Source organism: Dunckerocampus dactyliophorus, chromosome 9, assembly GCF_027744805.1.
Source record: "Dunckerocampus dactyliophorus isolate RoL2022-P2 chromosome 9, RoL_Ddac_1.1, whole genome shotgun sequence".
NCBI classification, from domain to species: Eukaryota; Metazoa; Chordata; class Actinopteri; order Syngnathiformes; family Syngnathidae; genus Dunckerocampus; species Dunckerocampus dactyliophorus.
In genome coordinates this window covers 3,993,735-4,006,715 of record NC_072827.1, presented here as the reverse complement: position 1 = coordinate 4,006,715, position 12,981 = coordinate 3,993,735, and the positions used below count along the sequence as shown (strand labels likewise).

General features: G+C 43.8%; 3 protein-coding genes across 3 annotated transcripts; 1 reads left to right on the top strand and 2 right to left on the bottom strand.

The window, feature by feature from the left end:
• Positions 1-3,710: 3,710 nt before the first annotated feature.
• LOC129187714 (gamma-crystallin M3-like) lies at positions 3,711-4,612 on the top strand. The gene is made up of 3 exons (XM_054787332.1): positions 3,711-3,875; positions 3,943-4,182; positions 4,270-4,612. The coding sequence occupies exons 1-3, from the start codon at positions 3,861-3,863 to the stop codon at positions 4,546-4,548; spliced, it is 534 nt and encodes a 177-aa protein (XP_054643307.1). The 5' UTR covers positions 3,711-3,860; the 3' UTR covers positions 4,549-4,612.
• A 2,151-nt stretch (positions 4,613-6,763) lies between these two features.
• On the bottom strand, positions 6,764-7,544 carry LOC129187742 (gamma-crystallin M1-like). The gene is made up of 3 exons (XM_054787388.1): positions 7,479-7,544; positions 7,160-7,411; positions 6,764-7,089 (listed from the first exon to the last, which is right to left on the bottom strand). The coding sequence occupies exons 1-3, from the start codon at positions 7,485-7,487 to the stop codon at positions 6,814-6,816; spliced, it is 537 nt and encodes a 178-aa protein (XP_054643363.1). The 5' UTR covers positions 7,488-7,544; the 3' UTR covers positions 6,764-6,813.
• Positions 7,545-8,788: 1,244 nt separating this feature from the next.
• Positions 8,789-9,575, bottom strand: LOC129187743 (gamma-crystallin M2-like). Its single transcript, XM_054787389.1, has 3 exons — positions 9,505-9,575; positions 9,193-9,435; positions 8,789-9,126 (listed from the first exon to the last, which is right to left on the bottom strand). The coding sequence occupies exons 1-3, from the start codon at positions 9,511-9,513 to the stop codon at positions 8,854-8,856; spliced, it is 525 nt and encodes a 174-aa protein (XP_054643364.1). The 5' UTR covers positions 9,514-9,575; the 3' UTR covers positions 8,789-8,853.
• Positions 9,576-12,981: the final 3,406 nt, after the last annotated feature.

Here is a 12,981-nt window from a genome sequence, read left to right as displayed (position 1 = left end):
ACCTCGTATTTGCTCCCAAATGCTGATGCTATGTGGGAATGCATAAAGGTGAGATTTGATGACCTTGTTGAGTGCTAATGTGCAAATTTGTGGGACACAACCTCGCTGAAAAACCAAGTCCAGTGGATGGTGGCTCTGTATTCATTTGGTGCTTTTAATTTGATGTTGTTCCTATCTTAGTTTTACACATCACACCATTAACACGACCAATCAGATCGCTATAATGTACATATGTTTTACTGAGGTGTTGAAACTCTTTCGCGGTGACTAGCCAGTCCAGTGCTAATGCTAGCAATGCTAATGCTGTTTCCGGCCATTCTCGACCTCAGCCACGGTCGTCACATTGACTGCCCGTAAATAGCAGCTCGTAACTCAAATTTGATCTCGCAGTTCAAAGCAAAAATCAGCGGAGAGACAGCTGTCATCTAAAAAACACTCGTTAGGTGGGACGCTCGTGTGCTAAGGTACCACTGCAGATGACAATAAAAACAATACCTGCACTGCTCCAGTCAGGTTGACTCAAAGTAACTCACAGCGACAGCTGACAGAAATAACTTTGGTCTTGTTGCGAGAGCCATCTGCCAGGGCTTTGAAGCTAAATTTACCAATCAAAATACAATTTTCTTTGTCCATTTCTCGTCAATAAGCAATTTGCTGCATTGAAGCGTGCTTGGAAATCCCAGAAAATTCACTCAAAACGTGTGAAATCAACTTAAAAGACGTGGTGTCTTTGAACGCAGCTCCTCATTGCTCATAATGACACAGTTAAAGTCTGATTCAAATATTCGGCTAGTAAAGAAACCAGTTAGGTCAATAGATTTTCAGACATGTGTGTCATCTCTTAACTTGATTTCAATTTCAAGTTAATTTGGCCCTGCTAATACATACAAATATATGTATATAATCCTGCCCTGTCATTTATCTTTCTTTCAATAAAATACAGTCAAATTGGGCATATTTCAGACATGGTAAAGCTAATTGTTTAATTTATTTTGAACATGCATACAAGTTACATTGGAATACATAACATAGTACAATTCACAGTTCTACATGTCCAAAAAGGAGTAAGCAAAGCTTATTTAAGCCTACCCCCACATCCATTTCACATCAATCGCGATACATTTATTCACTTCCTGTATTCCAAATGTACTCTTTGCTACTTTAAAATACATAGGAAAATGATAACGTCATATGATGACGTAACATAAGGTAACATAGTGAGACATGGTGATTAATCAAGATTAATTAATTTGAAAACCGCGATTCATCTGATTAAAATTGTTAATCAAACTCCTCAACTTGCGAGCTGGATCCCATCCCCACACACTTGTTCAAAGATACTACTCCACTAGTCAACACAGCTCTTCTCAAAATAATCAATATGTCGCTACGTGCCACAATCATTCAAAGTGGCTGTAATCAAACTCCTTCTTAAAAAACCTAACAGTGAGCCACATGTCTTAGCTAACTACAGACCAATATCTAACCTTCCATTTTTCTCCACGCTCCTAGAGAAAGTAATTGCCCACCAGTTACACCATTTTCTCCAAAACAACCACCTACTTGGGGTCTTTCAGTCAGGATTTAGGATGCACCACAGTACAGAAACAGCACTTGTAAAAAGTACTTGCAGTTCTATCTTTCAGATTGCCTGCAGTTTATATCCATTAGCAATAAAGAATCCAGACACGTGAAGGTCAGCCATGGCATCCCACAGGGTTCTGTGCTAGGACCTGTATTGTTCAGCCTTTATATGTCCTCCTTAGGCAATATCATTAGAAAACACTCCATTAACTTCCACTGCTATGCAGATGACACACAACTGTACCTATCAATGAAACCTAACCACACTGACCTCAAACCTTTTATTAAACTCAGATAAAACTGAAATCATAGTCCTGGGTTCCCAGCACCTCAGAGACAAGATTGCAAATGATATTACTGCCCTAGACGGTCTTGCACCCACCCCCCACAGTACAGTTAGAAAGCTTGGTGGCATCTTCCATCAGGACCTTCCCTTTAGTTACAAAAAACAACAAGTGTCAACAAGAGCATTTTTCCATTTACGAAACATAAAGCAAATCAGAAAATTCCCGCCACCACCAGGCGCAGAAAACTTGTTCATGCTTTTGTGAGCTCCAGGTTGGATTATTGTAACTCCCTGTTAAACAGGTTACCCTAAGAATTCTTAAAAGACCCTTCAGTTAGTCCAAAATGCTGTCGCACGAGTCTTAACTGGAACCAGAAAAAGAGATCTTGTCTCACCCGTATTAGCCTCACTCCACTGTCAAATTCAGACTTGAGTTTAAGATTGTCCTTCTTGCATATGAAGCACTACACGGTCGGGCACCAGTATATCTTAAAGAGCTCCTGGAACGCTATCAACCACCAAGCTCCCACAATCTACAATGACTTGCCACTCCTAGAACGGGAGGCAGAGCATTTAGTTATCAGGCTCATCTGTTCTGGAACCATCGCCTTATTTAAAAGTCAACTGAAAACTCATCTCTTTGCTACAGCATGTAGTTAGAACTGAGCCCTGATACGCTGATATGCATCAGAGACACGATGTTCCTTGGATTAAGACTACGATTTCTGGGTTTATCTACCATCGATCCCTGTACTCTATTTTTAGATCTTAAGCCCACAGAGTCTGGGCTCTGTTCAAGGTTTCTTCCCCAGAGGGAGTTTTTCCTTGCCTCCAACGCCAAGCGCTTGCTCGTGTGGGGTTTTGGTTGGTTCTCTGCTTTCATTTGTGACCTTCATGTGTAAAGTGCCGTGGCACTAATAAATTGAATTGAATTGATTCAAGATTCAAGATTGAAGAGTTTTTATTGTCACATGAACAGTAAAACAGGTGGTTCTGCTCTGCAATGAAATTCTCGTTCTGTTCATTCTCCCAAAAAAAGAAAGAAAAACACAAGAAAATGAATAAGAACATCAGAAACATAAATACCAATAAATTAAGCAACATTAAGTTACGATCTGTAACTGCTATGAGAGAAGTGGAATGACGTGGTTGTACAGTACAAATCGTGTTTCCCGTACGGATCGCATAGCGTTAGTTAGCAAGCTAAACAACTATGGTGGCTCATTAGGTGTAACAAATAATGTGTCGGCAATTCAAGTATTTTTTCAACATGAAACAACAACATCAAACTAACGAGCAAACCACACTCATCTGAAATGGAATGAAATCAAAGAAATAATTATTATTTATGACTTGTATCAGATACAAAAGGAGCCATTTTTGGTTGCTATGGTAAGAGTTGTAAAAGGCGCAGCTCATGATGAGACACCACATGATGTTTTTCAACGCAATCAGTGAGGAAACATGTGAAATGTGGAAAGTTGCCATCTGGTAATTGAATGAAAAGTAGACCAACTATAGACAATGTATGGCTAGATTTAGTCATTCATTTCACGTACTGTAGTAATATAGGCACTTGTATTGTATTATGTATGCTTTATGTTTGTGTTGTGTATTGTTTTGTTGACCAGTTTAAAAGTGGATAAATCAGGTAGTTGATGTACAGCAGAGACTGTATATTCTCTCAGCTTGGCTTTTACATCATGTATGTTTTTTGCTTTGTAAAAACCTTTTTCTGTCATTCAACAGCGCAGACAATGCAGGCCATGCTGGTGGGGGGGGCCTCCTCACACAAATGCAACCACCGCAAATCACGATGTGTTGAAGGTCTCTTTGAACAAGGGGGGCCTCCGCTTCCATGTTGCCCCGTCAGGGCTTTGCACAATGGGGTCATGCGTCCTTTGGGCGCGAGGTCAGGTATAAAAGCAGTGCGGCGACATGGAGTCAAAGCACGCAGTCCCTTTGAGCTTCCACACTTCCAGCTGCAGCCATGACCATGGGCAAGGTAGGTGGGCGTCTTGGCTTTGAGGAAGCCCCCGGGGTGATGATAACCCTCATCTTGTCCGTTCCAGATCATCTTCTACGAGGACCGGAACTTCCAGGGTCGTTCCTATGAGACCAGCAGCGACTGCGCTGACATGTCCTCTTACCTGAGCAGGTGCCTCTCCTGCCGGGTGGAGAGTGGCTGCTTCATGGTCTACGACCGCACAAACTACATGGGCAACCAGTTCTTTGTCAGGAGGGGCGAGTACTCCGACTACCAGCGCATGGGCATGAGCGACTGCATCAGGTCTTGCCGCATGATCCCCATGGTACTGTACAGCATCCTATCCTTCAGGAGCGCCTTGCACGTGAATGCCATTTGCTGACTTTTGAGTCTCTCCCTTCAATCTTTACAGCACAGAGGCCAGTTCCGGATCAGAATCTTTGAAAGGGAGAACCTGAGCGGCCAGTCCAACGAGTTGCTGGAGGACTGTGACAACATCATGGACCGCCTGCGCATGAACGACTGCATGTCCTGCAACGTGCTGGACGGCCACTGGCTGCTGTACGAGCAGCCCAACTTCAGGGGCAGGATGATGTACCTGAGGCCCGGCGAGTACCGCAGCTTCAGGGACATGGGCATGAGCGGCACTCGCTTCATGAGCATGAGACGCATCATGGATTCCTGCTCTTAGAAGCAGCTGCAGAGCAAAGCAAGATTTTAAATAAAAATGACAAATAAAATCTCTTTTAAATGTACTTCCTTGTGTGTTGTCTCATCTTTGCAACGTAAAGTAGTCCAACTCATGTTCATGATCATGTTCTGCTTGACAATGACACGGAGCATGGAATTCATCCTTGGCCCCGGTGAACCACAGCTCCCCCAGCGCAGGAGGCACTCTTGCTGCCCCAAACCACGCTTGACTGGAGCCAAGACGCGTGATGATCTTGCTTTGCTACTCACTCGTGTTGCCAGGTATTTACACAATAATGGCTGTGTGATAGCATATCTGCACTGTTATACAAGCTCTACACTGACTACTCTACAGTACAGGGGATCCCACTATTCACGTGGGGGCCACGGCCCAAGACACCCCACTAATGGCAAAAAACCCAGACTAATGGATGCACTCATAAAAAGACTAAACATGTCCATTTACGATGCTCTAAAGCAAATCCATTTTACATCATCTCCACCATGAAAAAAATCACATAGAGACCTCTAGACATGAAATAACACCCCTGTAGTCACCTTTGCACTTCTATTATCCAATATAGTAGACATAATAAGAGAAAATAAGACATAGAAAACCTGTTCACCCCCTTCTAAATACGCTTTTTACAATTTTTACAAGAAATAACACCCTTACGGTCACCTTTACACTCCTATTACCCGATATAGTAGACATAATAAGAGAAGATAAGACATGTAAGACATAAATAAGACTTGTGCTTGTGTGTGTGTTGCAGTCCTCTGTGTGGAGGAGGTTCTGAGCTTGTGTTATTGTTATTATTGTTAATTATATTACTATTATTGTGCCTGTTGTGAGATGATTCAAACCCGCAAGAAAAGCCTGTTGTTCCGGCAAACAAGTCTGGTGCTTGTCTCACCGAAGAAATACTACACCTCGTGACTAGCCATGGGCCGGTTAGCGGCTTCAAAGTATACCACATTATGTATGAAAAAGTCACACTTTCAAAACCGCTAAACTAATCCGTCATACCGTCCTACGGTGTGATAGAAAGTGAAGGTCCACAGCGGCCACATGCACCATTGTCTTTGTGCTCCTTCGTCATTAAATACAGGCATCATGTTTGAATTGAACACTGATAAAAAAATACTGAGCAAATATTCTTTGGTGAGCTGGCCAACATCAGCTGGCAAGCTTACAGCGGTGGTCGGAGATAGCGTCACTATCATATGTTAAACAATGTAGTGTTTTGAAGGCAGTATCATGAAGTATTATAATGCTAACAAGAGAGCAAGGTTGTAAGTTAGCATATACTCCATGATGGTGACGGCCATTGTAGCTTCCCCGTAGGACAAAAACAAGCTGTGAACAAACCACATTGCTTGTTTGTTTTAAAGACTAAATGTTACTGTCGTAAAAAAAAGTCAATTTTGGAGTCCATGGAGCAGATGACTCTAGCTATTTAGCTACCTAGCTAGCAGCCGCCAGAGAGACAGTTGAGCCAGGAAAAGTGGAACTGAAAAGAGATTGAAACATGAGCGATCACACACGCTGGCATGGATAGCCTTCAACTGGGACATGCTGTCCTCATTTGACTCCACATTTTATTTTTCATTCTCATGCTAATAAGGAACGAAGTGCATCCCTTGTCAACCCAATATGTGAGGCATACTTTTTTTTATCTGAGGTAGATGAAATATGTAGCCGTAATGTCGCATATTTTCTTTGCAAAATCTGGAGCTCTGGCCCAAGGGCATGGGGACTTTCAGGATCAGTGCTTCCGCTAATGTTTGGTGTCTACTAGCCACGTCAGCAGACAGCTAGCGGGTTCTTCAATACAGATTTCCATTTCAAAGCCTTTACTTTGGAAAAGTAATTTGGAAAAGTCAATTATGATTTACATAAGATACAAATCATGTCTCTGTGGCATTCAGCATGAAGGAAATGCATTCAAACAAAAAAAACGGAAAGAATTGGAAAACGCCGCATTGGTTGGAAGGCCATTGATGGTGTAGTGGTCCATATGCGAGGAAGTGTGGAGTGTCATTCCAAATCAGCCTGTGACCAACCCAGGATTTGGTTGTGGGGATGGATCGATACTCCCTGCTATGTACGTAGCAGCTGGTATCTAGTGTATACTAGCTATATCGCTATCTATACAGTACTTGCTATATGTACTTGCTTTTGGTTACTTAAGCGACACAAGGCAAGTCATAGATAATTATGAAGAAGACGTGTTTTTATTTATTCAAGCCAAGTACAGAATTTCTAGCACATGTCGGTGATGCGCCTCAAGCTCATGAGCCTGATGCCGCTCATGCCCATCTCCCTGATGCTCCTGTGCTCGCCGGGCCTGACGTAGATCACCCTGCCACGGAAGTGGGGCTGCTCGTACAGCAGCCAGTGGCCCTCCATCACCTGGCAGGACAGGATGTCGTTCATGCGGAAGCGGTCCATGATGTTGTCGCAGTCCTCCTGCAGCTCATTGGACTGGCCGCCCATGTTCTCCCGCTCAAAGATCTTGATCCGGAACTGGCCTCTGTGCTGTAATTGGGATCCAAATGCGAGTCAAAGTTTGTTGGTGACTTTCTACCCAAAGGCTGAGGTGTCTTACAAAGGGGATCATTCTGCAGGATCTGATGGAGTCGAGTGTCATGCCCATGCTCATCAGGCGCTGCAGGTCGTGGTACTCGCCCCTCCTGAGGAACAGCTGCAGGCCCATGAAGTTGGGGCGCTCGTAGACCATAAAGCAGCCACTCTCCACCCGGCAGGACTGGCATCTGCTCAGGACAGAGGTCAGCTCGGGGCAGTCGCTCATGCAGTCATAGGAGCGGCCCTGGAAGTTCTTCTCCTCGAAAAGGATGATCTGAAAAGAGAAGTTTAATGGCAGTTGCTGGGCTCGTTAAGTACCGGAACACGTTCGATCCTGTTACCTTGCCCATGGTGGTGCTTTAGGTAGTCCCCAGTGGAGGGATTCAATTTGCTCTGCCAACTCCATGACTCCAAGGCCTTTTTATACACAAGCCCGGGGGCTGTTATTCAAATGCGCAGAGCTGATGAATCGGCAGACTTGACTTTTGCTGAACTGGGCCTATAAATGTGTAACAATGCTTTCCCATCCATACATTTCTGGCTGCAGTCGTCCGCATTATGTGTGCGCACCCGGCCTTTGTGCACACTCGCTCAGTCAGAGGTTTCCGCGCATATGGCGTGACGGCCTCAACGGCGCTGGAAAAGCGTAGCGATGAATGCCTCGACTGTATGATGAACTCGCACAACTCCACTGCTGTATGAAGACATTGCCGTGTTGTGGATGCTTTTTCCACAAATGTATCTCAACATGGCTGCAATTACCATCATGTTTTTATGTTTTGTCATTATCCTTCACAGTTACTGCCGACTCAGTGGGGATAGCCTGGTTTGCGTATTGCTGCTGGTATTACACCACAAAAATCTGAAATGAGTGTTATCTGTTTCTTAGCAGGAATTTTCTTGTCATATAAAGATGTTTTTTTTTTTTTACTTTGGGCTTTTCCCCATCAGGGGTCGTCACGGCCTAGTCAGACGCATGAATGCTTTTTGGCTTGGTCTTTACGCCGTTTGCCCTTCCTGCCACCAGGGATCTTATCACGTCAGCAAATAAACCAACTCGACTACTTTGCCTTTTAAAAACTACAAAGGAAACCATTTGGTCTTAAAACAAAGGCATCATTTGAAGGTGCATCTTTCACTTTACTTTTAGGATTCATTTATTTACCACATGAATGCAACACAGATATGTAGTGATTAAGGATGTCCGATACTGGCTTTTTTGCCAGTAAACGATATGCCGATATTGTTCAACTCTCGGCCCACTGACATCCCTAGTCATCATGCTAAAATGCTAACTTACACCAACAACAAAAGTCTTTATTCAAGGATGTCGTGATGAAGTACCCTGCTGCCAGAATGGTAAACGGACCCGAATATGAATGCTCAGTCCGAAAATGATGACCTGGCGTGATGGAAACTGCTGTGTAAGCCAAACGTTAATGCTGAGTCATCATGGATCCATAGGATTCTACTGGACCGTTTTGCACTAAAGTGTTTGCATTTTTGGTTCGATTTGAGTTTGTGTCTTTGAAGAGTGACGTTTTGTTGACAAAACAACCTCATACGTACTGCGAGGTTTTCATCTTGAATATTCATTGTGAAGGTTGTGATGTTTGAGTCAAAAGTCAATGACAGATGAAAGAAAGGCAAGTTAAAAATCCGACAACTTTTAATAACAAAGCGCTTTGATATTTACAGCAAGCTTTCACTTGATGGCTAAAATTCGGTGACCCTCCTGAAGGAGCCGACGATGGCGCAGGTGGCGCACCAGTCGCGGTACCGCCGGTACTCGCCGGGCCTCAGGAAGTACTGGCGCCCTCGGAAGTTGGGGTACTCGTAGAAGATCCAGTAGCCGTTCATGACGTTACAGGAGTAGATATGGCGGTGGTGGAAACGGTCGGACACACAGGCGCAGTCGTCCATGAACTCCATCATGTGACCGCTGAAGTCGGGCTTCTCGTAGATGCGCAATCTGTACGAGCCTCGGTACTGCGGGGGAAACATCAGACGGTCGGGTATGACTGGTGGAGCTCAATTCCACACGTGCGTTCTTACCACGGGAATCATCCTGCACGAGCGGATGCAGCTGCTGAAGCCCATCCATCTCTGGTAGTCGGGGTACTCGCCCCTCCTCATGAAGTACTGGTGGCCCATGAAGTTGGGCCGCTCGTAGATCATGAAGCAGCCGCTCTCCACCCGGATGGAGTTGCAGCGGCTGAAGAAGGAGTGAAGGTCCGTGCAGTCGTTGCTGCACTCATAGCTCCGACCCTGGAAGTTCTTGTCCTCGTAGAAGATGATCTGTCCACAGATGACGGTGTCAAGAGCTGAACTGAACGAGCGCTTTGATGTGAGCCATGCAGAACCTACCTTGCCCATGGTGTCCTTTGGAGAGCTTCCTCATGTTTCCAGGGCTTTTTATAGTGCCTGCTGACAAACAAAGCATTGTTATTCAAATGCTCTCCTTGTTAGAAATGACGGCTGCTGGCACCTGTTTACCTTTTGGTGGGGAAATATAGATTTGTATTTGACACAAAAAGGAGAATAAATCATTAAGTGGCTTTGACATGGATGGGCAAAGGAAAGAACTAGTACGGTGTCCACACATCCAGCGGACAATGGCGGGAGAACAATATAGAAGAGCGGCGTCCGCCTGATGTGTTGCAGGCCAGCGCAGGGAGACATTCGCCATCCACTCTGCACAGCCTCCATGTATGCTCATAAGACAGACCTCAAGGATTTAGGAACACTTGTAAGCTTTTCAGAAGCCAAATCAGCTGGTCTCAAACTCAAAGTTTAGTGTTGGGCATCCGAGGTGTTTTATGTTCATGTTACAGTAATCCCTCGTTTATGCTTGTTCATTGATTCCAGACCCGACCGTGATAAATGAATTTCCGTGATGTATGAGTCAATGTTAGTAAATTGGATGTTTTCACAGTTAGAGCATGGAAAACCTGTTTATGACTTTCTAAATATGTTTTTTTTTAACATTATTAGAGCCCTCTAGACAGGAAATAACACCACATAGTCACCTTTGTACTCCTATTACATGTTGTCTGTACTCACTCACTATCAAACTATGTTTCTGTCAACTATTTGATCAGTTCTTATCAATGTATAACTATCATTAAGTTTCTTAACAGGAAGTATAAACCTTGACTATGTTGTATTGCCTTATCACTGTCCTAGGTATATACAATAAGCAAAAAGTACATTTGGAACACAGGAGGTGAACAAATGTACTGCAATTGATGTGTAACGGATAGGGGTAGGATTAAAGAAGCTTTGCATCTTCCTACTCCTTTTTGGACATGCGGAACTGTGAATTGTGCTCAAGTGAAACCTTTGTGTATGCTCAATATGAATGAAACCATTACCATATTATTCTTTGTTTACATCACATTGCACAGGCTACGGGACCACTGCAGGGACATAACAGACGGCATAGCCAGCTGCCGAGCTAACTAGTTAGCCTCTTCAATTTACTTATTCTAAACTTAAGAAGGTGTTTCAAACAGAGTGGGGAAGGACGTATGAGACAACAACTTACCACTTCCACACAGAATGAGAGGAGAAGCTTTTTTTCCACTTGTTCTCAGCCATGGCACGTCGACTCGGCTTGACTAATAATACTGTAATGTCGCGGCATGTTGGCACTGTGGCGTGACCCCAGGATGAAGAGAGATGCGGCCCTGTGCAGGTAACAGTATTTATTTCTTAAAGCAGCAGAGGAGTGATGGAAATTTCGGCTCTTTTTTGAGAGACTGTTCTTTTCACTAAAAAGAGTTGGCTCTTTTGGTTCCCAAGTGGCTCCTCAGATTTTTTTTTGTCTTAAATTTATTTGTTTCCTTTGTGCCAAATGAATTATTAATGTAAAAATACATTATATCAAATGTTTATTATTTAAATGGATTTCTTTCAACCTTAAATCAACAGCTACAAAAATAAATCATGTTATATGATGAAATACAAAAACAAAGACCCATCTCAATAGACAAAATGGGTCAAATCTCTTCATGCATTTTTCTCATGAATGAATCGGCTCTAAGAGCACTATGGCGTGTGTTTAACCCCGCCCCTCCCTCTGCTCAGTGTGGACACAGAGACGCTGCCACACATCTTGACCAATCACATTGGCCTGTAACAGAAAAAAAAGGCAAGGAAAAAAAACAATCGGCTCTCGACTGGCTCCCAACGACGCGAGCCGGCTCCTGTCGTTCATTTCAAAGAGCCGGCTCTTAGAGCTGGTTCGTTCGCCACTGACACATCGCTACAGCAGCCAGGACAAAGCTTCAGGCGAGCCAAGGAGCAGCCTGAACTCAATAAAAGCCTAACTAAAATTAGCCACAGGTGTGAGTGAACAAGAAACACAAAGCAGCCAAACACAGAACAGGGCAAAACAGGAAACAGCTACAAAATAAGATCATCGACACAAGAACTAAGGCATAAAGAGGGAAAATGAGCCAGCTGTTATGCAGACAAACACCCGGGGCGTGACAAATAGGCCATACTCAACCACGAAACAGAGATCATTTATGAATGAATTATTATTTGAAACACCGTGATATAGTCAGGGACTGCTGTGTACATGTTTTGGCCATCTTTGATTCCACAAAAGATGATCAGAGGCGTACAAAGGAAGAGGCTCCTTAATCGGGCTCCTGAAGAGCCAACACTGAACTGGCAGTGAGCTGGTCACACAGTAAAGTGAATGAGTGGGGGGGTCACCGGGGGGGTCACTAGACAGAACATGTAGCAGTTCAGTAAACACACTTCCTACCACAAATAAGAGGACGTGCTACCAGGTTTCTGACAGGAAGGTAGGCAAGACAAGCTACCGTATATGTCCAGAAGAGCCGTTCATGTTCTGAATAGAACAAATCACTTCTACCCTTTTCTTGTGGGGTACTTGACCTCACCTCCAGTGGCCCCCAGGTAAGTTGAGTATGAGACCCCTGGTCGAAATGGATCCAGTTTAGGAAATTGTGTGAATGATCTGATTGGTGGCGGAGTCTGGGGCTGACTTGGTGCTCCATGTGCGGGTCACGCCAGCGATGCGCATCCTTTCCAAAGAGAAGAAGAAAATGCCCCCCTGTGGATTATGGAGCCCAAGGCGCATGTTCTGCAGTTAGGGGGAGGGGCGCTCCTGCCTGTGCCAACTCATAGAGTTAGTTTCTAGGGGTGGCACAAGACAGCAAACTCATGAGAACGCTGAGCACTTTTTTATTGAAGTGATTCACAAAAGCATGCAGGTGTGTTTTGAAATGTCCCACAAATTTATGCAAAACAATGTTACTGTCAACACTGTTTGTGACCAAATAAACCATTGTTATGATAATACACACACACACACACACACACACACACACAACTTCAGACACCCTTGATTGTGGGCCTCCCTCGACTTAAAAGTTCTGAAGGACAAAGCACCCGAAACACTAACTCAAAATACAGATGGGTTTCCCACCCACCATCTGCAGTTTATGAGAGCAACACCTTACCATTTAGCCACTGCAGCCACTAAAGAAGATTATGTATAGTATTTATTATATTTTATTATTATGGCTATTTTACATATGATTATTGTTGTACATGATCCACTGGAATAATAAATAATAACAATGTAAGGCAATATTTGCTTTAATTTGCCATCTTTCACTCACAGGCAAATCTTTGTGTTTTTATTAGTTATTAGTATTAACTCATTCAATCCCAGCCGTTTTTCAAAAGACAACTCCGACAGACCATTTTGACTGATCTTCCAGGGCACACGGAATATTGTGTTCTTTGGCTATAGAAACAAGGAACCTACCAAAACACAGATTACACTCTCAGTTTTCATCAGGA